Genomic DNA, 25,097 nt, shown 5'->3' with positions numbered 1-25,097 from the left:
GGCTGGTGGAGGTGTAATCAATTTGTCAACCTCTGAGTATGAGTTTATGTCTCAAAGTAAATTCTGTCAGAGGTTAAGCTATTTTTACTCAACTGAATATTTTCAAAAAATCTCCTTCAAGCCAATAATGTTGAGATCTGTTTAAATAAAAGGTTTGCTTTCTGGCTGATGGGTGAAAGATCCATTCATTTTACTTGTTTTCTCCTATTGTGGCCAAATATATGTAATATAAAGTTATCAGGTTAACCATTTTAAGTGTACATTTCAGTAGGAATAAATACATTCACTCTATTGTGTAGCCATTACCACCAATCATCTCCCGAAGTTTTTTATCTTTCCAAACTGATTATTGCCCCCACCCCCAGTCCTTGGGAACCACCATTCTACCTTCTGTCTCTATGAACTTCACTACTCTAGGTACTTTGTATACATGGAATCATACAGTATTTGTCCTTTGAACTGGCTTATTTCAATTAGCATAATGTCTTCAGGGTTCACCCATGTTTTGTATCAGAACTTCTGTACTTGTATCAGAATTTGTATTGTATTGTATCAGAATTTCTTTCCTTTTTAAAACAATAATATTCCATTCCACACATATACCACATTTTGCTGACAGTTCGTCCATCAGTGGACACCTGGGTTTCATCCACATTTTAGCTATTGTGAGTAATGCTACTTCGAACATGGGTGTGGAAAGATTCATTATAATAACCAGCATTCATGCCAAGGCAGACAGCCCCCCTCTCCGAGGTTTTCCACATTATTTCCTAGAGGCATGCCCACGATAAACACTATAAAATTCACAGTTAATGGATATTCTCAGTGAATTTTCTTTAATGTATCACATCTCTAGTTCACTCCTCATTAAGAAAAAGGAACTTGCTAGTCTTGGGAGCAAGATATCTATTCCATTTAGTGTCTCTGTCTGGGAGCAGTAGCCTCCTGATATAAACTCAGATTCAGAGCCAAGACATTAATTTATGAAGCTTAAGTATTGATTTGGTAATGCCATTATCCCCTCTCCCCATTCCCCCCCCCCCCCCGGATGCTTTTGCCAAAAAAGGTAGATGTATCTGGGAGAGAGCCAGACTCTCTCATTTAGTAAAACACACACTGGCCAAGGAATTCATATATTATATAAACCTGTGTTTTCAATAAGTGTACTCCAAATTATACTGTACACTGTTACAGGCTAACACTGAGAAACTATGCACCTTTATATAATAACAAGATACAAGAAAAAGAATAATTATGTGGTGTTGCACCTTTACTTTATTAAAAGTACACTATTATATACATTCACTTTAGTTACTCTGAATCAGATGCTAAGTGCTCTCTCTTCACACTCCTCCTCAGCACCCATTCCCACACATATACACACTTTTTTTTCTTAAACTCTGTGCAGTAGGTATTACTATCATCATTCCCATTGTGCAGAAAAATGAGGTTAAGAGACATTAAGTATGCTGTCCAAGGTTACACAGCTAGTAAATAGGTGGCAGATCTAGGATTAGAGCCCAGGTGTCCTGACTCCAAGGTTAGTACACTTAATTTGCTCTGTCTTCTCGCTTCCCCTTGAGGGGTTTTACCCAGACAAGTTCATTATCATTTTGCAAATGAACATGACAAGTGCAGAGTTATTTTCTCCCCTTCTCCCCCGCAAAAAATCATCATATGGAAGTTTCTGTTGGTGGGCTTTTCTCTTTATTCAAGTTACATTATACTTATTAACTCTTGGCTTCATTTCATCTTCCTCCAGATATTCTATACTATTTCTCTCTCAGTGATACCTGCCATAATTTCCCTGGTGTCATCGATATTTACACTAGTGGTACCATGCATCCACTGTTTTTCCCTCCTTTTAAAAAATAAAGAAAAAGTGAAAAAATCTGAATCTTATACCAACTTTTGATGAACTTTACTAGATATATGTTAAAACATCATTTTTATTACTTTGTTTTTTCCCACAATCCTGTAACTAAGTTTTATTTGATATATTCTTGCAGACCCACGCCAGCGTAGATAAATTTTCCATTGAGATTTGGAAAACAATTTAAATTCTTTTTTTTTTCTATCTTAACTCACTATATCAAGGAAAAATGGTTGTTACAAGTCTATTATAAACTCATAAAATAGTATTCATTAGTCAAAAACTGAGGAGAAAAATGGGACCCACTGTATTTTAAATTATATAATTTGTTTTAAGTTGTATAATTTGTTGAGAATTAGGTAAGTAATGTTGTCCTCCAAGAAAATATAAACGTTGCTTGCATTTCTACAGATATTGTTGGACAAAAAAAATTTACAAAAAGCTTTTTACAACTTTATCTTGTTTATAGCTATTACTTTATTCCTTGTGATTTCACAAATAAACTGAGACAATTGATGTTTATTTTTCTGCCCCAGTTTTTTGTTAAACATTTATTCATTTGAGAGAGAGAGCTGGCTTGTGGGGGGGGTTGGGTAGGGTGGAGGAGCAGAGGAAGAGGGAGAGGGAGAGGGAGAATCTCAAGCAGACTCCCCACTGAGCATGGAGCCCTACAAACGGATGGATCCCAGAACCCTGACCTGATACTGACCTGAGCCAAAATCAAGAGTCGGTCTCCTGAGCCACCCAGTTGCCCTTCTGTCCATTTTATTAGGACTTAATATGCTGAAATAAAAGATGTACACTGAAAAATCTCTGGGTTTTCATCCTGCTCACCTTAAATTTTTCTTCCATAATTAGGTCTGAAGATGAAAATCATCTGCCCAACCCCACCAAAAAGTTATATTTCACTTTTGTTGTATATCTATAATTGGGTGCCTTTTTGCATGTAAAAGGGGACTACATACAAGTTATACGCAGTGCAAAGGTTTTTTTTTTTCCCCAAAATGAGTTAATACTTACACTTTTGGAAACAGGCTTAAAATTCTTTAATTGCAATTTATCTTTCAAAAAAAGTTATAAACTATTTTTTTTAAAGATTTATTTATTTGAGGGGCGCCTGGGTGGCTCAGTGGGTTAAAGCCTCTGCCTTCGGCTCAGGTCATGATCCCAGGGTCCTGGGATCGAGCCCCATATCGGGCTCTCTGCTCGGCAGGGAGCCTGCTTCCTTCTCTCTCTCTGCCTGCCTCTCTGCCTACTTGTGATCTCTATCTGTCAAATAAATAAATAAAATCTTTAAAAAAAAAAAAAGATTTATTTATTTGAGAGAGAGTGAGTGAGCAAGAGAGAGTACTACCAGGTTGGAAGGGCAGAAGGAGGGGGAGAAGCAAACTCCCCACTGAGCAGGGATCCCAATGGGGAACTCAATCCCAGAACCCTGGGATTATGACCTGAAAGCAGACACTTAATGGACTGAACCACCCAGGCACCCAAGTATAAACTATTTTCAGAAGGACTTCTTTTGGGCATCTCCTGTGTTTATCATCATGCTTCATCCAAGCCTCAGTCCTCCAAATCCATAAGTGGAACTGTGGCCTGAATCCTGGAACCCACCAGGACATTAGGACTACTTTCTGTTAACTAATGTTTTCTTTTCCCTAAGGTACTAGCTCTGAGGGCAAAGTCCCAAGTGATGGCTAAGGGGACTCAGGAACTGTGGCTGCTGAATAGAACTAGGAAAGTGAGGTTTCATTTAATGACATAGAATGATGCAGAAACAGTTGTGGGGTTTTTTGGGGTTTTTTGTTTGGTTTTAAATTTGTTTTGTTTTGGGCGCCTGGGTGGCTCAGTGGGTTAAGACTCTGCCTTTGGCTCAGGTCATGATCTCAGGGTCCTGGGATCGAGCCCCACATCAGGCTTTCTGCTCAGCGGGGAGCCTGCTTCCCCTTCTCTCTCTCTGTCTGCCTCTGCCTACTTGTGATCTCTGTCTGTCAAATAAATAAATAAAATCTTTTAAAAAATTTGTTTTGTTTTGTTTGTTTGTTTGTTTTTTAAGGCGGGCACCTGCTTCCTCTGCAGAGGCAACCACACATATAAAAATAACTTCAGAAGAAAGACAATCCACCCGGGCAGCCTTGGGAGTCATGTGACTATGTGTGGCAGGATCCTGGGTTACTGGGTCACCATTGGACAACTTGAAAGAACACTGGAATCAACAGCAAATATAAAATGGGTAACCCTAGGTGTTTTGAAGTCTCAATGTCCTCCCTTCCACTTCTTAAAACTGTCATAGAGGCAGAGGAGGAGAGCTACCAGTGTTGAATCTCCGCTCCCTCCTTCCATCCTTCATCACCGAGGCCTGAGGTGATAGGGGCAACTTCTGAGAAGCATGTGCACCTTTGGAGGCAAGTCAGCACCCCCAATTACCAGGTTAAAAATCCGTCTATAGGAGTAATCAAGGGCACTGCCCCTTCCAACAGAACCCCGCAAGGCGGCTTTTATTGAAGGTCCATCTGAACAATTTCCAGGATGATCAAGTTGTCTTAAAGCATTTGTTAAAACAGTGAGACGCGAGGGGCCATGCTATATGCCGTGAGCTTGTCCCCTGGACGCGACCGCTGTTGAGATACAAGGTGGTGGAGCCACAGCCGCAAAGGGCCAGACGCAGCCTCCAGGGAGGGGGGGGGAGTGGGCGTGGCTTCCCGCCGGGTGGGCGTGGCTTGGGAGCGGGACGTAGCCGCAAAGCGGCGGCGCGAAAGACGCTATTCCTGGGAAGGACTGCTGCGTTCCAGAGCGAGAACACGCAGCGGCTCTGAAGAGTTAGCAAGAACCGGCCGAGAGAGTCCTGTGATAGGTCTGAGGTGTCCCCATCCTGCCTGCGCCCACGGCTCCGGGCTCTGCGACACTTTGGACCCCACGAGCGGCAGCAAGATGCTCGGCCGACTCTGGGCACTGGCGCTGCTGCTCCTGGCCCCGGGGCAAGGTCGGCAAGGTAGGGCACCGGCGGAGGGGAACCCTGGGACGACACTCTGGCCTTAGGGAAAAGGGGGCTGAGTTCTGGATGACACGCGGAGGGTCCCTGCGCATTTTTATGGCCGCATCTGCTATTTGTCCCTCACCGCCCTCCGCCGTCCCCTACCGCAATCCTTGAATGATCAACTTGCACCCTTTCGGCGCTCCGTTTTTTTTCCTGCGTTCAGGAGGTTGTCGCCTCCTCTTCTCCCGCTCTGAGACCCTCAGTACTGTTACTGTTCCTCTGGTTGTTTCCTGCTGATATCCTGGTTATCCTGGTCTTTGGGTCCCTTTAGTTTACTCTAAGCAACTTTTACTGCATCTGTCAGGCGTCCTTGCGGAAAGGGAATCCGAATTATTCGAAAAGAGTTGAGTTCCAAACGGCGCGATTTCTGCCCCAGTCCCACCCCACCGCTGGAAATAAGTAATTGATGAACATTTATCCCCACAATAAGTTGGGGCGCCTGAGTGGCTCAGTTGGTTGACCTACTGCCTTCGGCTCGCATCATGATCCTGGAGTCCTGGAATCAAGTCCGGCATCGGGCTCCCAGCTCCGCGGGGAGTCTGCTTCTCCCTCCGATCTTCTCACTTCTCATGCTCTCTTTCACTGTCTCTCTCTCAAGTAAATAATTAAAATCTTAAAAATAAAATAAGTCAGTAAGTTTTGTGTGTGACTTTTTAGTTTATCTGTTAGAATCCCTCTTCCTGCTGTAAGAGATCTCTACGAAAATATAGCGCCACTCCCTCCTCTTTAACCCATGACAAAGAAAACCGTTTAGAATTCAGTGAAGTTAAAACAAAACATTTATTAGGTCTTCCTTATTGTTTTTGTGTATATATAGATAAAAGTATTAAGTGAAGGGTAACTTATTCTTTTAAATTTCCTTATATTTTTCAGAACTAAATCTGATCTGTGTACAACTTCGAAAAAAGTTATGGGCAACTTTCATAATTGCTTAGGGTATAATTTTGTCTTCTCATCTTGTTAATCTCAGTATTTTACTAAGTTAAATTTAACTCTTTAATAAATTAAAAAAGGGAGGGGGAAGAGCAAGCAATCTTTCCCTCATGAAAGAATTTTAAAATAATATTAAACCCCAATTTATTATTTCCTGAAATGATACCTTTTTTTTTTTTGAAGATTTTTATTTATTTGTCAGAGAGATAAGAGCACAAGCAGAGGGAGCTGAAGGCTGAGGGAGAAGCAGGCTCCCAAGGCAGAACTCTCTCCCAGGATCCTGGGATCATGACCTGAGCCAAAAACAGACACTTAACCAACTGAGCCACCCAGGCGTCCCTCCTGAAATGATACCTTAGGAAGGTATCATTCTTCTATACCTTCTTTGGTTTGCTTACAGATGTACTAGATCTTCCTGAAGAACTGTTCTTGAAAAACAGGTAAACATACATGTAATAACATTAAATATGCATGTATTATGGTTAGATAAAATATTTCCAGAAAAATGACCAGTATTTATAAAGAGAATCTGCTTCAGTGTTGACTATAGATCATAGAATCCCTTCTTGCCTCCATATAATCTCTCTACTGAAGGCAGATATTAACCCTTACTAGGTTTTAACTCATATCTTGGTAAAGTTGGTAATTTTTTAATCTTGAATAGAGTCAAGATAGGAGAGAGGAAGTAAATATGAGTTCTTTTTTTTTTTTTTTTCAAACAGCATCATTGAAATATAGCTCATATACCATATAAATCACTCACAGTGTGCGATAGTTATTACTATGTACAGTGATCTGGGTTTTAGCATATTCACAGATAAATGCAGCCACTATCATCAGTTTTAGAACATTTTTATCACTTTGAAATACTGTACTCTAGCTTTAGATCCCCTATTCCTTCCATTACCCTCTCGCCTTTCCAACTGTAAGCCATCTCTGACCTACATTGTTCTATGGATTTGCCTATTCCGTGTATTTTATGTAAATGGAATCATATACTATGTTGTCTTTTGTGACTGACTTTTTTCACCTAGCATCATGTTTTCAAGGTTCATTCACGTTGTACCATATTTAGTCCTTCATCTCTTTTTGTAGTGGAATAGTTTTCCATTCTGTGTTTACCACATTTTGTATGTACATTCATCAGTTGATGAACATTGGGGGGTTTTCCACCTTTGGGCTATTATAAATAATACTACTTTGAACATCCTGGTATAGGTTTTTGTGTGGACACATGATTTCATTTCTCCTAGGCATATATGTAACTGGAGGTAGAATTACTGAATCAGGGAATAATTCTGTTTAGCCTTTTGAGGAACAGCCAGATTGTTTTCCATAGCGGCTGTGCTGTTCTATCATCCCATAGAAGTATACGAAGATTCTAATTCATCCACATTCTTGTCAACATTGAGATTTTGATTTTAGCCATCCTGTTATGTATGAAATGACATTTCTTTGTGGTTTGATTTGCATTTCCCTGGTGGCTAACAATGCCAAGTGCTTTTCATGTGCTTATTGGATATTAGTATATCTTCTGTGAAGAAATATTACTCTGATACTTCAATGGTTTTTTTTAATTGGGTTGAGTTATATGAGTTATTTTTGTTGTTGAGTTGTATGAATTATGTATGTATTATAGATACAATTCTCTTACCAGATACATGATTTGCAATTTTTTTCCCATTCTGTGAGTTGTCTTTTCACTTTCTTAATAACATTATGTCTTTTGAAGCATGGAAGTTTTAATTTTAATGAAATCCAATTTATCTTTTTTTTTTTGTTGCTTGTGCTTTGTTGTCATATCGTGGCATTTGTTGCCAAATCTAAAGACATGAAGATTTACCCCAGTGGTTTGTTTTTTACCCCAGTTTTTTTTTAAGAGTTTTATAGTTTTTGCTCTTGTATTTTGGTCTTTGATACATTTTGAGTTAATTTTTATATATGGAACAGCATAAGGGTCCAAGTTTATTCTTTTGCATGTGAATATCCAGTTTTCCCAGCACCATCTGTTGAAAAGACTGTCCTTTCCCCATTAAATGACCTTGTCACCTAACGCCGAAAATCAGTTGAAAACTAGATGGAAACGTGGGTTTATTTCTGGACTCTCAATTTTATTCATTGATCTTTGTTTATCCATATATCAACACTATGCTGTTTTGATTGCAGGTGCTTGTAGTAAATTATGAAATGGAAAATATGATTCCTCCTATTTAGTTTTTCTTTTTCAAGATTGTTTTAGCTATACTGTGTCCCTTGAAATTCCATATGAATTTCGAATTAGTTTGCCTATGTTTACAAAGGAGTCCCTTGATATTCTGATAGGGATTTGATGAACCTTCACATTAATTTGGGAAGGATTGCAATCTGAACAACGTTAAATCTTCTGATCTATGAACAAGGATGTATTTCCATTTACGTAGATCTCCAGTTTCTTTCAGCAATATTGTGCGATGTTTAGAGTGTAAGTTTGGACTTCTTTTGTTAAATTTATCCCTAAGTATTTTGTTCTTTTGAGGCTATGTAGGTGGAGTCGATTTTTAAATTTTCATTTTCAATCTATTCACTGTACATGTATAAGAGTATAATTAAGTTTTATATCTTGATTTTGCATCCTAAAACCTTGTTAAATGTGTTCATTATAACTTTTGTGTGTATGGATTTCTTAGGGATTTTTACATAAAAAATCATGTCATCCGTGACTAGAGATAGTTTTACTTCTTCTTTTCCAATCCGGATACCTTTTATTTATTTATCTTGCCTATTTGTCCTAGTTAGAACCTGAAGTAGCATGTGGAATAAAATCAGGGAGAGTGGGCATTCCTAATTTTGTGAGAAAGCACCCAGTCTTACTTCATCAAGTATGATGTAAACTGGAGGGGTTTTTTTATATGTTAGTTTTTTGGGTTTTTTTCTGTTTGGGGGTGTGTGTGTGTGTGTGTAGATTCTTTTTTTTTTTTTTTTTGTCATAGAGAGAGAAGTGAGAGCGAGCACAGGCAGACAGAGTGGCAGGCAGAGGCAGAGGGAGAAGCAGGCTCCCTGCCAAGCAAGGAGCCTGATATGGGACTCGATCCCAGGATGCTGGGATCATGACCTGAGCCGAAGGCAGCCGCTTAACCAACTGAGCCACCCAGGCGTCCCATGTGTAGATTCTCTTTATCAGGTTGAGTAAGTTCTATTCTATTGCTAGTTTGTTCAGTATATATATATAAAAAGGGGGGTTAGATATTTTTCAAATTATTTTTCTGGGTCTTTTGAAAGTACTTGAAAATTTTTTTGTTTTTATTCTATCAATATTAGTATATTATGTTGATTCATTTTTGGAAGTTAAATCAATCTTACATACCTGGTTTAAATCCCACTTGGTCATGGTTTATAATTCTTTGTCTAATTTCTGGATTCATGTTGCTAGTATTTTGCTGAGGATGTTTGCATCCATATTCAAAAAATGTATTGGGGCACCTGGGTGGCTCATTGGGTTAAAGCCTCTGCCTTTGGCTCAGGTCATGATCCCAGCTCCTGGGATGGAGCCCTGCATCGGGCTCTCTGCTCGGTAGGGAGCCTGCTTCCTTCCCTCTTTCTGCTTGCCTCTCTGTCTACTTGTGATCTTTCTGTCGAATAAATAAATGGAAACTTAAAAAAAAAAAAAAAGATGTATTGGTCTGCAGTCTTCTTTTCCTGTGATATCTTTTTTTCTGGTTTTTGTATCAGTAATACTGGGTTCATAGAATGAGTCTGGAAATATTCCATCCTTTTATATTATTTGTGCTTGTGAAGAATTGGTATTATTGTTTAAGTGTTTGGTAGAATACAGCATTGATGCCATCTGAATTTGGCCTTTTTTTATGGGTGTGTTTTTTTTTTTAACTCAATATTTTCACATGATGTATCTATTTGGATTGCCTATTTCTACTTGAGTCAGTTTTGTCATGTCTTTTTAGGAATTTGTCAATCTTATTTAATTTATCTAATTTATTATAATATATTCCTTTTTAAAAAATGTTTATTTATTCTAGAGAAAGAGAGTGCACAGCATGTTGGGCAGGGGAGAGAGAGAGGGAGAGAGTCTTAAGCAGATTCCATGCTGAGCACAAATCCCCATGCAGGGCTCAAACTCATGACCCTGAGATCACGATCTGAGCCAAAACCAAGAGTCCAACACTTAACCTGCTGTGCCACCCAGGTGCCCCTGTAATAATATTTCTTAATAAAATCTTTAGTGGTGTCTCCTCTTTCATTTCGGATTCTGGTAATTGAGTCTTCTCTCTTTATTCCCAGTCTCTTTAGAGATCTGCCAATTCTGTTGATTTTTTTCAAAGAACCAGCTTTTGGTTTCATTGATTTTCTCCATTGTTTTTCTATTCTCAATTTTATTAATTTACTCTCTAATCTTTAAATTTTCTTTTCTTCTGCTTCCTTAAGATACAGTCTGCTTTTCTTTCTCCATTGTTAAGGCGCAAGGTTAGCTTGTATTACATTGGGATCTTACTCTTGTCTAATGTAGGCATATATAGCTACAAGTTTTCTGCTAATTTAGCAGCATCTCATAGATTTTGGTATACTGTATCTTTGTTTTAATCTTTTCAGTATATTTTCTCATTTTCTTACTAATTTCTTTTTTGACCCATCAATTATCTAGGTTAATTTCCAGGTATTTGTAAGCTCTTTAAATTTATTTCTGCTGTTGATTTATAATTTCATTCCATTGTGGTCAGAGAACACATTTTTCATGATTTCTATCTTCTTTGAATTGATTGAGGTTTATCTTGCGGTTTAGTTTACTGTCTATCCTGAAGAATGTTTCATGTATACTTCAGAGGAACTTCTATTTGCTGTTGTTGGCAGGTGTGTTCTGTAGATGCCTGTTAGGGTAAGGTGGTTTATAGTATTGTTGTAGCTCTATTTCTTTGTTGACCTTCTGCCCATTTTTCTATTCATATTGAAAGTGGAGTATTGTGGAATGCCTGGGTGGCTTAGTCATTTAAGCATCTGGCTCTTGATTTCTGCTCAGGTCATCATCCCAGGGTGGAGTCTGCTTGTCCCTCTCACTCTGCTCTTCTCCCTCCCATGGACTGAACCTATCATCATTACAAAATGCCCGTCCTTATCTCTAGTAACATTTTTAAAGATTTTTTTGGTTTGATATGAATATAGCCAATCCTGTTTTCTTGTGGGTGCTGCTTGTATGTTATTTTTCCATACTTACACTTTCAGTCTATTTGTATTCTTCACAAGAGGCATTTAGTTTTGCCTCTTGTTATATGAAGGAGGGCAAAGTAAAGAGATAAAGCAAACTAGTCACTCTATCAGACCTTGCTTTTTAGTCTTCTGTGTTGTTGCAGAACTCATAGTCTTATTTTGAATATCAGAAGCCTTAGGGAAGCTATATAAATTTTAAAAAATCACAAATATTTAAAATTACCATAGAGCAATACACCAAAGGTTTATGATTATAAACTCAGGTATAATGAAGTAGCTGTTTTCAGGAGTTAAGCATATTTAAAACGGTGATTTATCTACTTTCCTAACATATTTGTTTGTTTACCAGTTATGAATCTTAAGGATTCTTGGCCATTGTGTTAAAATTAGAAAACAATCTAGTACAGATCATTTTATATCTACAAACAAAAGTAGAAAACCATTTTCATATTGTATCATTATGTACCTATTATTTATAACTTGGCAAATTCTCCCAAAGTATTTGAAATCCAGGTATTACAGATTCTATTATATACGATCTAACTTATTTGAATCCTCCTGGGAAAGACAGAATAAATAGAAATGTCAATTTTAATGTATATTTTATATGTATTTTTGTTATGAGGGAAAAGTTATATTGGTAGTTTGCTAGAAAGCTTAGCACATCATACATGTCATAAAATTGACTTATGAGTGAGCTCTAATTGTAGAGCTCTTCTTTTAGTATTTGAGGAGCTAAGCCCCCAGATTTCCAAATGGGAGCCCAAACCAAGGATGGGATAGGATGGGAATTATAAGGATATAATTCTCACTTAGTTAACTGTATGTTGCATTCTAGAGTTAAGGTTATAATGAGGTTTTTAAGAATGTGGCTTGTTTATTGCTAATAGATTTTAAAATTTTCTGCAGAGACCTTTAACATTTTTTAAAAAGACAAGTAGATTTTTTGGGAAAAAATGAAATGAACAATACAAAATATGGGTTACTATTATATGAGTTAAGAATTTACCTCTATAAATGAAACAAGTTGGGATTGGGAGGGAGACAAACTATAAGTGACTCTTAATCTCACAAAACAAACTGAGGGTTGCTGGGGGGAGGGGGGTTGGGAGAGGGGGGGTGGGGTTATGGACATTGGGTAGGGTATGTGCTATGGTGAGTGCTGTGAAGTGTGTAAACCTGGAGAATCACAGACCTGTACCTCTGGGGGAAAAAAATATATGTTTATAAAAAATAAAATTAAAAAAAAAAAGAATTTACCTCTAAAATAAATACTATATAAAAATAAATTAATTAAAAAATTTTCCTCTGTAAATATTACATAGTTCTTTAGTAATGTTTGATGTGGGGAACAAAGGCAAAAGAAAAAATTAAATTTCCTTATTGCCTAGAGCCCACTGACATGTCCTTAAGATAGGCAGAGTGATTTCCTCTAAGAACTCAACTGTCTCAATGTTAATACTTTGCTAAGGGCAAAAGGCAATTTTACATTAATATTAACCCAACCTCCAGGATCCTTTAAGTCTCCTTTAACATAAAAAAATTCCTTTGAAAACTTCCTTTGTCTCTACCCTCCAAGAGACATGTTAGCAATTATCCCCTAAGCATATGGTCCACCAATACATGAGACACTTTAGGGGTCTTATGACTAAGGTTTCACTAGACAGTAATAAATGACCATTTCCTAACAATAGCTATCCCCCTCAAGGTCCTAGAAACCTTGCCTCCAAAATTCGTTATAGGCCTTCACTATCCCTAACCCCCTCCCAACTTAAAAGTATATAATTGGTCACAACCTCAGTGCAGCTGTTTCTGCCCATGGGTCCTGTCACCATGCATTAATAAATGCACCTTTTTGCACCAAAGACATCTCAAGAATGCTTTTTTGAACGTTTGTTCTAAACCCCAACATTTCCGCACACTGTTGTTGTTACGCTGTGATTGCCAGTACATTTACTACATCTTTAGCTTTGATTTAGAAAACAATTATTCGAAGTGCAAAGTCAGAGGAAATGTGAGCACTACAGAAGCGTTAAAGAAGGAGAAATACTCTTCAGAATCAAGTTAGAGTTATGACTTTTTTCCCAAGACAAAATTCTTTTAGGAAAGAGATCAGTGAAAATGTTTCAATAATTCATGCAAACCTCACTAGGAATCTTTTTTTAAATATTTTCCTTGGTTTCTAACCAGGTACAATGTTGTGGTACTGATAGGATCTTAGAATTATTTCAAAATTAAACGAAATGAAGCATGTCTCCTGAGTTCTAGCCATACACATTTTATGAAATATTTATCTAATGTTGACAGTTTGAGATCATCAAAGTCAATAGTATTTTTTGGATTATACTTTTCTGGGGATGTTGAAAACTTGTGGAGCAAGAGATAAAACAAGGAGAAACCTTTTGTGTTCATTCCTAAATTTTTCTACTATGAAAATTTCTTTGGGAATATCTTTTGTCTTGGAGAACAATATATTTTGTACAATTCAGTTGCTATCTCTGCCAACAACAAAAAGCAAAAAAAAAAAATTATAATAAGTTTTTATAAGCTACATTTATGATATTGACTTATAAATTAATATCTCTAGTTTATTGGGCTCTTATAAGTGATTTTTATTTAAAAACACTTCTGTAACTTAAAATTATGTAATAAATTTTGAGAGTTTTTGTTCAGTTAGATAATTTTTTCCCACAGTGAGGTACTTTAGTAATGATTGAATTTTTCTTTCACATTTCTATTTTATAGATAGTATCTGTATTATAGTAGTTTCCTTCAACATACATAATAGCTAATATTTGGAGATTTTATACCTACTGTATCAACAAGAAACTCTAATATTCAAATAAGGACAGTTCTTTATGCTTCCTATTATTTGAGAGTACAGGAGCTTCAAACAAGAGTTATAATTCTGGTTACATTTCTAGGACATGTTTCTAGGATTACTGCCTCTGTTTCTCTCTTCTTTCTGGGAGAGGAGCTTTATGTTCTGCCTCTGTGGGTTTGACAGAAAAAGTATCCTCCAGGCCAAGTGCTACTCAGAAAATGGCTTCCCTAAAAAAAACCTAGAGAGTCTCCCTTTCTCCAGGGTCTTTTCTTGTTTCTCCTTCAAAACTGTTCTCCTACACCCCTTTCCTTTTCCTGTGCCTGGTCATAAAAAGGGACTTCAATACTTTATATTACAAAAAAAGAAAAAGGAAAAAAAACTGAAAACTATATTCTTTCCTGTACTCAAGAATGCGGGAAACTTCAGTAGGAGGGCATTTTGCAAAAATTAGCTTGGCCTTAAAAGCTTAATTCGTTGCCTTCCAGGACTTGGCAGAGATGGGATGTGGGGGGCATATGGCTATTGGGGAGGGATATGTGTCATGAAGGGTCAGTAATGGCATTCAGATCTGGAGGGCTACTCTCAAGAGGCATCTTTGCAGGGTCTGTGACTTCAGATGATAAGAGTAAACAAATCCTAACTCAACAGTGAGCAGCAGTATTGCTTGTCCAAATTAAATGAAAATAAAGTTCTTGAAATTTAAGTACCTCAAAAATACATTCTATAGTTTATTGATTGGTTTATTGCATTTATGGAAAATGCAAGTCATCTTTGACTTACTAAGAAATCCTGACATGTCATATGGTCATTATGTGCAGTTGTAGGTTTTTGCTTAATTTGGGAGGAGAATCAGTTTTAACTGAGGAATAAACTGTGTTAATGAGGAAAACACATACATAAGACACTGTCTTTCCATCCTAGCTCGGGAGTGCTCTCCTGGGGGACACCGGTTTCTTCAGAGTCCTTACAGAAGTGTGCATTTTGACTCAATGCACCTCCAGCATTCTCCCTCTCAAGACCTGATATGTGACCATTCTCTCTCTCCCGGATGGTATCGGTTTCTCATCTTTGACAGACCTGCTGAGATGCCAACCAAATGTGTTGAGGTATTTCAACTCACTAAGAACTACATGTTTGTTTTCTTATGTATTTTTTCATATGAGGATTGAATCTTGTTAAAACCAATTTATTTCTCTCTCTGGAATATGATTTTACTTTTGTGTCAAGATTGAGTTAATCCAAAGGAATATTGTGCCATGTTCCCTGTTGTAATAATAATAGTAATAGCTAATGTTACGCTCATGCAGTCCACCAAGGGTTTTTACCTACACTATCTTATGTAGTTTTTACAACCCTAGAATAAAGTCTGTTACCCTTATTTCCATCATAGAACACAGGACACACAGATTCTTAAGCGAAAACACCCCTGCTAGAGTTATCCAAACAGCCACATATCGATCACAGGCCACTAGTCTCCAGGGTTCCTGTACTTACCTCTAAGTAACTTGCGAACAGTAAAATACTGTGTTGTCTAAGTGCTTCAAGTTCTTGTCAGTCTTAAATAGAAGGCTCCTTCTATGTGAGGGCTCTTCATTCTCCTTATTGTTACCTACATTTTGTGAATTATGCAGAAGCAGGAATTATTTTCCCTTTCAAACGTAATGTAAAAAAAACTCAGGGAAGATATCCAAATTTTAACAGTATTTAAGCTGTGACACTGTGGCCATCTTATTCTTTCCTTTTTGTTTATTTGCTTGTCACTTTTGTGACATTTTGTTTGTAATAAACTAAAAAAATCAGAATTTAGAAGTAAAATTTGAGGAAATTACAGGAAATTCATTACATCCTTAAATATTTGTGTTTTTTCTCCTTTGGCTGAACTAATTATAATTGAATCTAGAACCTCACACAAATGTAAAAGTGAACTGATTTCACTGGGGCTGTGCCCCAGGGAGAAGTGTTCTCTGCCCCCACTCTCTCATTCCCTACTTGATTCAAAGCTTTAGAGGAGCCACCTGGAGAATCCGTAGGACTTTTTTGTTTTTCTTTTCTTTTCTTTTCTTTTTAACTCTAGAGGATAATACAAGTCTGTGTAAATGAAAATGTTTATTTATGATGATTAAAGTAATTCATGTACATTACAGAAAACTTAGAAAATGAAGGACTATTATTAGAATAACATTCATTCATCATATACCCACACAGTCATAGTACCATAAAAACATTTTGCTATCATTCCCTCTTTTTATATTGTTCTTTAAGGTTCATGCTACATGTCCAATTGCATAACATGCTTTTTTCAGGTAGTTACAGCATTAGCATTTTCCTATGCTATTGAAAATCTTTAATATTAATTTTGAAAATAATATTCTGTCATATGCATATACTGTATTTATATAAACCATTGCCATGTGTGAGCCTTTGGGCTCTTGCTATAATAAGTAATTCTGCAATTAGTAAACATGCATATAAATCACTTATATTTTAGTGTATTTATTAAGATTATTTTATAATTAAAATTAGTAAAGGTTAATGTCTTTTTGAAGTTTTTGATACATATAATTGTTTTTTTAAAATATGCTAATCTCAGGGCACCTGGGTGGCTCAGTGGGTTAAAGCCTCTGCCTTCGGCTCAGGTCATGATCTCAGGGTCCTGGGATTGAGCCCTGCGTCGGGCTCTCTGCTCAGCGGGGAGCCTGCTTCCCCCTCTCTCTCTGCCTGCCTCTCTGCCTACTTGTGATCTCTGTCTGTCACATAAATAAATAAATAATAATCTTTTTAAAAAATATGTTAATCTCTCATTTTAGGAGCAGTAGGTAAAAATACCTTTTTTAATACTGGATACTTTCATGTATTCATTAGACATCTGTATTTCTTTTGTGAATTATGTGTTTGTGTCTTTTACCCATCTATGATCTTACAGTTTTTAAGTGGATAATATTATATAATTAAAATAAAATAAGAAATATAATAATGTGACAATAAATAATATACTAAATATAATGTTATTAAATAGTTCTTATTTAATTCTGTTGGGTTTTTTTTTTAAGATTTTATTTATTTATTTCACAGACAGAGATCACAAGGAGGCAGAGGCAGGCGGGGGTGGGGGGAGCAGGCTCCCTACTGAGCAGAAAGCCCGATGTGGGACTCAATACCAGGACCCTGAGATCATGACCTGAGCCGAAGGTAGAGGCTTAACCCACTGAGCCACCCAGATGCACCCAATTCTTATTAACTCTTATTTGTCTTATATTTTTAAAATTATTATTTAAACATAACTATCAATCTTTTCCTTTATGATTTCCATTGTTTTTAAGTATAGAAATCATAATATTGAGTATTATAATCTGGATAACAATCTGAAAAAAAAACTGAGTCATTGCTATGTAGAAATTATGTTATGTACATAATTATGTTTATACCTTACCATAGCACATACTACAATCCACCTAGAACAAAAAGGAAGGATGCTGAGTGTCTTGCCTGAGGTCATGCTTTTAGCAAGTGCCTGTGTGGGTCGTTCCTAAATCATATGCAGTTTATTTTTCCTGGGTTAGTTTCCTATTTAATTCCATTTTCCAACTGGAAATATTTTGATAATTGGCTTTAAGGGAGACTTTTCTTTCAAATTGCCAACCAATTGTTTCATCACTGGATTTGAACAGTCCTTTCCTTTTCTTCTCATTTTTGATGCCTCGTGAACTATACATTCTTTTTTTTTTTTTTTAAGATTTTATTTATTTATTTGACAGACAAAGATCACAAGTAGGCAGAGAGGCAGGCAGGAGGAAAAGGGGAGAGGAGGCTCCCTGCTGAGCAGAGAGCCTGATTGGGGGGTGGGGGACTTAATCCCAGGACCCTGAGATCATGACCTGACCTGAAGGCAGAGGCTTAACCCCCTGAGCTACCCAGGCACCCCACATTAACTTCTTTTTAAAAAATTATTTATATAAGTTCAATTTAGTTAACATATACTGTATTATTAGTTTCAAGCGTAGAATTTAGTGATTCATCAGTTCTGTATAACTCTCAGTGCTCATTATATCAAGTGGCCTTCTTAATGCCCATTACCCAATTACCTCCTCCCCCACCTCCTTCCCCCCCCAGTAATCTAACATATACTACATCCAGTAATTTTAGAAGAAATTTCCAAGGTGAGTTTATCTTTTTGCTCTATATTAAGATGACTTCAGATTCTCTTATCTTAGAATGTATCACTATGGTGGTAAGTTATCTGATACTGAATTTGTCTTATTTACATTACAAAGGTAATATAGAATAAATTTAAATGGAATAAGATAATATTAGTTATGAACAATTAACCTTAAATTTAGTATTCTTTAAATTTAGTAGCTATATAAATTTCCTCTTACAGTACAGGTACAAGTTATTAGAGTTTTTTAAATAATAGTCTATTATTTTAAAGGTTGTTTAGAAGAAAATGCAAAGTTGACTTATGTGTGAAAATAAATTGGATTTTCAACTTTGTTTTCTCTGTTGCAAAAGGTGAATCACTGTGGAACACAGGCCCCCATCTGGCTATCTCTGAGAGATTCAGAGACACTGCCTTCACCTGGAGAGATCAAGCAACTGACAGCTTGTGCCACGTGGCAGTTTTCATTTAGTGCTACAAAAGACTGCTGCCTTTTTCAAATCCCAGTGTCTGTAAGAAACTGTGGAAACTTTTTTGTGTACTTACTACAGCCCACTCAGGGATGTATGGGATATTGTGCACAAGGTAAGAAAATATGAGTGATATCCAAGAGCTGTTAATCGCAGAACTGTTTGTGTTGGTGTTTTGGGGCCATTCTTTGGATGGGTTGTGTTGAAATAATACAGATTTCAGGAAGAGTCTCGGTCTGCCACTGTTTGTAGGGTGAAGCTAAATTTCTGGTTTAAATTAGCCAAACCTATTTAGGGTTCTTTCCTCCCTTTGGACATGATGATTGAATGTGTTAAAAATTCATTGGTTTCCTCATGTCCCTTCACTTTTTCAATTAAGAGATGAAGAATGGTGAGTAAAAGAGATCATGAAAATATGTTTGATATTATTTCATCTTTCATTCATTAATATGGATTGAATGTTTATCCTTTGCCAGGAATTATTTTAGGACGTAGGGTTATGGTAATGAACAAGACAAATGGGTTATCTTACCTCATGCAACTCATATTCTAGTGGAGTGCCTCAGACAACACACATAAATGAACTGACTATGACCCAAAGAATAAAATAAATATCCGTGAGTCCCTACTATATCGAGGCATGATTAGAGAAATAAATTGGTGGAGGAAAGGAGATAAAGCTTTCTTAAGGACAAATGCAAATATGTGTAGCTACTATCCTACCTATAAGGTGTAGTCTAATTCCTTTTGTTTTGGTTGTGGACTGTACTTAGTGACCTCCTTCCAAATAATAGTATATAGGAAGGAAAATACAGTGGTTTCATAGTGGAGAAATCTAGTAGACACTTTATTAATCAAGTGACCAAGGTTAATATCACTAGTGATAATGTATGTTGATATTGGGCTCCTACTAATAATATGCAATAAGATGCTCTTCTCTTTTGTGGTGTTCTTCCCTAAAAGCCATTACCCTGGTATAATCATGAGAAAATTCATGTAAGTCCAAAGTCAGAAGCATTCTGCAAAATACCTGAACAATACTTTTCCAAAGTGTCAAAATCATGAAAAGCCATGAAAGAGTGCAAAAACTGTCACAGATTGGAAAGGACTAAGGAAACATGAATAATAATGCAATATGATGATAGCCTGGATTTAATACCAAAACAGAAAAGAATGCTGCTGGAAAACTAGTAAAATCCAAATGGAGTTTTCAGTTTATTTAAGAATAGATTCCTAAGGTTAGTTTCTGAGTTTTAATAAATGTATCATGGTTTCATAATATGTGAACATTAGTGGAAGGGGTATTATTACAGGTAAAGATCCATATTATTTTCATAATTTTTATGTGAGTCTAAAATTAACTTTAAATAAAATGTTTTATCACAACCCAAAAATAAAACAAAAAATAAAATTAGTTTTGAAAGCAGTATGTGTATAAATTAGAGAAAAAAACAATTGACTGACACAGGGATGCTGTCTTACAAGAATGCCTGAAAAAGGTTTCTCTCAGTAGATGATGAACTTGAGCTGAGCTCTGAATGAGGGGAATAAGTCAGCCATGGAAATATACGGGGAAAGAGCATTCCGTGTAGGAAAAACAACAAATGCCAGTGTCCTAGGATAGACATGAAGATGGCCGTTTAAGGAACTGAAGGAGGAACAACGTGGCAGGACGACTGAGTAGATGAGACTTTAGAGATGAGGTCAGAAAAGTAGGAAGGGGACAGTAGGGTCTGTAGACCATGGTAGGAACTTAGATTTAGTCATAACTGCAGTATAAAACTTTATGGGATTTAAAGTAGGTGGAGGGCGCCTGGGTGGCTCAGTGGGATAAGCCGCTGCCTTCGGCTCAGGTCATGATCTCAGGGTCCTGGGATCGAGTCCCGCATCGGGCTCTCTGCTCAGCAGGGAGCCTGCTTCCCTCTCTCTCTCTGCCTGCCTCTCTGTCTACTTGTGATCTCTGTCTGTCAAATCAATAAAAAAAAAAAAAAAAAAAATCTTAAAGTAGGTGGATGTGGTCTAAGGATTGTATTTAAAGGGCCACTATTCCTGCAGTAAGACTCTGTTTAGGAAGCTTTGGAAAGACGGTGGTCGCTCTAAGGTTGCAGCGGGGGAAGGAAATGGTTTATACCATGTGACAGAGAAAAGAGGTTATTGAGTTGAGATGTCTTTTGGAAGTAGAGCTCATACACTGGGTATGGGAGAAGATGGACAGAAAGGAACCAAGGACAAAGCCTAGGTTATTTTCTTGGGCAATGGAAATGGGAAAGTAAGACATCAGTTGGGAGAGAAATGGAAAGTTGCACTTTGGCCTGTTCCGTAAGAGGGAACATGAGATATAGAGACATAAAATGTACACCAGGTTCATGAGCCTGCCACTGATACGGTATTGACTAAGGATACTGGGGAATAGGGGCGCTTGTGGGTAGCTCTCATAATACACCATCATGGAGCTCACAATAGATAATCGAACTTACTGAGTTTTTGTTTGTTTGTTTCATTCTCTCTGTACTCTATTATGACTGTGAACATTTTGAAGACCATGTACCCTTTACATCAGGGTCTCAAAACCTTGTGTCCTTAAAAAGTAAGGATTCAACAAATGGATGTTTAATAGAAGTTGTTTTTTTCTTTTAAGATTTCATTCACTCATTTGTGAGAGATGGGGAGAGAGAGAGAGAATGAACAGTGAGGAGGAGCAGAGGGAGAGAGAAAGAGAAGCAGACTCCCAGCTTAACCGAAAGCTCCATTCAAGGCTCGATCCCAGGACCCTGAGATTGTGACCCAAGCCGAAGGCAGATGCTCAAATAACTGAGCCACCCAGGTGCCCTTAGAAGTATTTTATAGAACTAGTGACCCAACTCCTCAGATACGAGGAGTAGAAATATTCTCAAAATAGAAACTCAAAGTAGAAATATTCTCAAAATAGAAACTACATAATCGTGATTTTTTTTTTTTTTTTTTTTGCTTGGGCTGTGTTAGATAAGAATGGAACCAACAATTGAGGGATTTATTCTTGGGGTAGAGGGAGTGTGCTGATATGTGACTAGATTATGGGAGGAAATCAACTTCCCCCTATGTTATCTGGACTCCTTCATATGTAGTCGATTGAAAATGCTGGGAGATACTGTTGTAGATCAGCCATCTTAAACTAGGCAAACACTGGATTGAGCAAACAATAAAAATTGTATGAGTAACACCTATGAATATTTTCATCCTGAGGTTCTTAGACTCTCCACATTAAAATAAAAATAAACAAACATAAACGAATAACAGATCCGACAAAACAATGGCAAAGAGTATATATGTGGAACCACAAATTGCAATGAATGATGTGAATGAGAAGATTAAAAGTTGCTGTAGCTAAGAACACCAGAGGTGAGGGAGGGTGAAATTTATGAGATGCTGAAAAAGCCTCTACTGAAAGCAGGGCATTGACATTGAGAGTTTGAGGGTAGATAGATAGTCCTGGGGCAGATAAAGAGTGTGGGGAAGAACCTCCCAGAGAGCAAGGGCAGCACATGAACAGCCTTGAGGCAATGAGTGTGGTGCTGCTCTCATGAGCAAAGCAGCACAGAGATGTTGGATCACAGAGAGTGAGGGAGAGCCTAACAAGACCTGGATTTGGGAAGGCAGCAATGCCTGATCCTTAGGGAGCTCTTCATTTTATTCTCTGTGCTATGAGAGGTCTTAGGAGAATTATCCTGAGAGCATGAGCCAGTAAATCTTCATCTTTCTTACACAGCTGCTGGCCAGCTAAACCTGGCGGAAAGCAGTACGTTCACTGAGGAAGGACAGCTTCTGCTCAGCTAATAGAGCTAGTGTTACTCATTGGGAAGGAGAAAATCCAGAGAGATGCATCCATTTCATTGAGTGGCCAAGTTGAGAGATTTTGAAAAATGTCTTTTAAGTGTTTTTCAATATTTGTGTCATTAAAAAGTTAATTTTTATAAAATTTCAAATAATATTGCCAAGTATTTGTGGAAAATTGTTTAGGTGTTTCAATGGGAAAAAAAAACAATAATATGCCTACATTATTTTAAGAAATATTGATTACTGTTAAAAATGAAAACAAAACTTTCATACCAGAGAATATCATAAAATAAAAACAACCAAGTCATCAGAAATACTGTTTACATTGAATTTATAAACAAAATACATGAAATTTGCATTTTTATGGCATACCCTTAAAACTTAAAAAAAAATTCCTGTAGATGCCTTTTCCACCCATTCAGTTTTTCAAGCTTGAATATTCGAGAATTACTTCTCTTATTCTCCATATTCAAGTCCTGCTACTGGTTTTAATTAAGGAGAATTTGGGGGCGAAGATTGTTATTTTTTACTCTTTGTGTGTAAGTTATTAGTCAGATGAACACATGAATTATCCTCTCTGATGTGCCAATTTAAAAAAGCTTACCTTAAAATACTATTTAGACTGGAATTAGACTTCATGGATAGCAAACAAAAATGAGTCAATCTGCATTGTGTCTCTTTTTCTTGCTTACCAAGAATCTGTAGCAGATGTTCCCAGTTGATGGTGGTTTGGCCATGTTACAGTGTCAGGCTGAGGACTCTGTGAGTCTCTAGGCTTTTGCTTTGCCTTCACAGTGAGGGGATGAAGGTCCAGTTTAAGCCCTTTATGTGCATTTTAGACAAGATGAAATGGGAAGCCCTAAGGGTGGAAAGAGGGCATGTGCTAACTGGAACACTTCCCTTTAAGGAGTTGATTTGAAAGAAGTCTTATGACAGCTACTTTAGAAGAATTCTTTGGCTTTTTTTCACACAGTTTATCTGTACTTTCTAGAAGCCAAATAAGAAGGTTAATTCAATATTATACTTATCAATGCCATTCAAACAAAAAGACTTATATATAATTATTAAGAATTCATTGGGGGATGCCGTGGTGATTCAATCAGTTAAGCGTCTGCCTTTGGCTCGGGTCATGATCGTAGGGTCCTGCTCAGCAGGGAGTCTCCTTCTCCCTCTGCCTGCCACTACCCCTGCTTGTGTGCTCTCTCTCTCTGACAAATAAATAAATAAAATTAAAAAGAAATATGTAAGGTTTAAACACCCCAACTGAAAGTCAGAAATTTTCAGATGGGATAATAAAAGCAACAACCAACTACACGTTCCCCAGAAGAACCCATTTTAAATATAAAGAAAGATGAGATTGAAGATATAAGGATAGAAAAAGATAAACTTAAGTACCACAAATCACAAGAAATCTAGAGTAGTAATATTAATATTAGACAAAGTAAATTATTGAGCAAAGGATATTACCTAGAAAAACAAGGGTCATTTCCTAAAGATAAAAGGGTCAATTGAAAAACAAGACAAAAGAATTCTAAAGATTTGTGTATTTAATAATGGAATTCAAACTACATGAAGCAAAACTTACAGGACTTCAACAAGAAATAGACAAATCTATGGTTCATGTTGGAGATTAGCACCCATCAGTCGATAATTGAGCACATAGAAACAAAAACAAAAAAATGGAGGAGACTAGAAAACTCTATCAACCAATTTCATCTAAATAACATTTAGAGAAGATTCCACAAATGATTGAGTAGCCCACATTCTTTACAAGTGCACAGGAAGTATTATCAAGATAGATTACATTCTAGACCCTAAGTAAGGAAATTAGAATATTAGAAAAAGTTTGATGTTAGTAAAAAAAAAATTAAAAAAAAACCCACTAAATATACAGTGAAAACAAAGTTTACAAATAAAAAACCCCTCAGCTTATAGTTAAGATTATTTATTTATTTTAGAGAGAGAGAGTGAGAGAGGGAACACAAGCTGGGGGAGTGGGAGAGGGCTTCCCGCAGAGTGGGGAGCCCCATGTGGGGCTCGATCCCAGGACCCTGGGATCATGACTTTAGCCAAAGGCAGATACTTAACAACTGAGCCACCCAGGCAACCATCAGTTCATAGTTAAGAAATTAGAAGTAGCAGCGCAAATGAAACCCAAAGTAAGCAGGAAAGAAATAATGACCAGAGTGAAAATCAATGAAATAATACACAAAACAAAAAACTTAAGATAATCAAAAGCTAGTTTGAGAAATTCAATAAAATTAATAATTCTCTAGCCAATTCAATCAGTACAAAACGATAAGACAGAAATTTCCAATATCAGGATAAGAGAGCTAATACAAGTACAGACTCTATGAATATTAATAAAGAAGAATTACGAATAACTCCCAGTACATTTGACAACTTAAATGAAGTAGACAAGTTTCTTGAAATGCACAGATAACAAGAGCTCACTCAAAAAAGATAATTTCAATGGCCCTATATTTATTAAACAAATTATATTTCTGGTTAAAATCTATCCCATAGACAGAACAAACAAATGAAAAACCCTGGCCCAGATGGTTTGGGAATTCTTCCTAATAATAAAGGAGGAAATAATACTAATTTTACACAACTTTTCCAGAAAAATGAGTAGTAGAAACTACAGGACTCCCCAAGTCCCACATTACTCTGACACTAAGAGCAGACACACATGACAAGAAAACTATGAAACAATATCACTTGTGAATATAAATACAGATGATATCATCTATTTAGAAAACATCCAGTGGAATCTACAAAAAACCACTGGAGCTAGC

General features: G+C 36.9%; 1 protein-coding gene across 4 annotated transcripts in view; it reads left to right on the top strand.

Annotated features, from left to right (window-relative positions):
* Positions 1-4,638: 4,638 nt before the first annotated feature.
* The window catches only part of LOC116862810 (von Willebrand factor D and EGF domain-containing protein-like), a 69,211-nt gene continuing 48,752 nt past the window's right edge, over positions 4,639-25,097 (top strand). For 2 of the 4 annotated variants that reach the window (XR_004381715.1, XM_032850224.1), the window contains exons 1-3: positions 4,639-4,862; positions 14,782-14,966; positions 18,370-18,601. Coding sequence is in view for 1 of the 4 variants with exons in the window: in XM_032850224.1 (XP_032706115.1) it covers positions 4,802-4,862; positions 14,782-14,966; positions 18,370-18,601 (478 nt within the window). In the remaining 3 variants the exon portion in view is untranslated. Of the gene's footprint in view, positions 4,863-14,781; positions 14,967-18,369; positions 18,602-21,284; positions 21,311-25,097 lie in introns of those variants that run through there. The other 2 variants (XR_004381716.1, XR_004381717.1) reach the window with 2 other exon arrangements.

The sequence above is a fragment of the Lontra canadensis genome, unplaced genomic scaffold (assembly GCF_010015895.1).
Source record: "Lontra canadensis isolate GAN:19392208 unplaced genomic scaffold, GSC_riverotter_1.0 scaffold340, whole genome shotgun sequence".
NCBI lineage: Eukaryota > Metazoa > Chordata > Mammalia > Carnivora > Mustelidae > Lontra > Lontra canadensis.
Note: the sequence above shows the minus strand (reverse complement) of the source record. Positions and strands in the feature narration are given on the sequence as shown.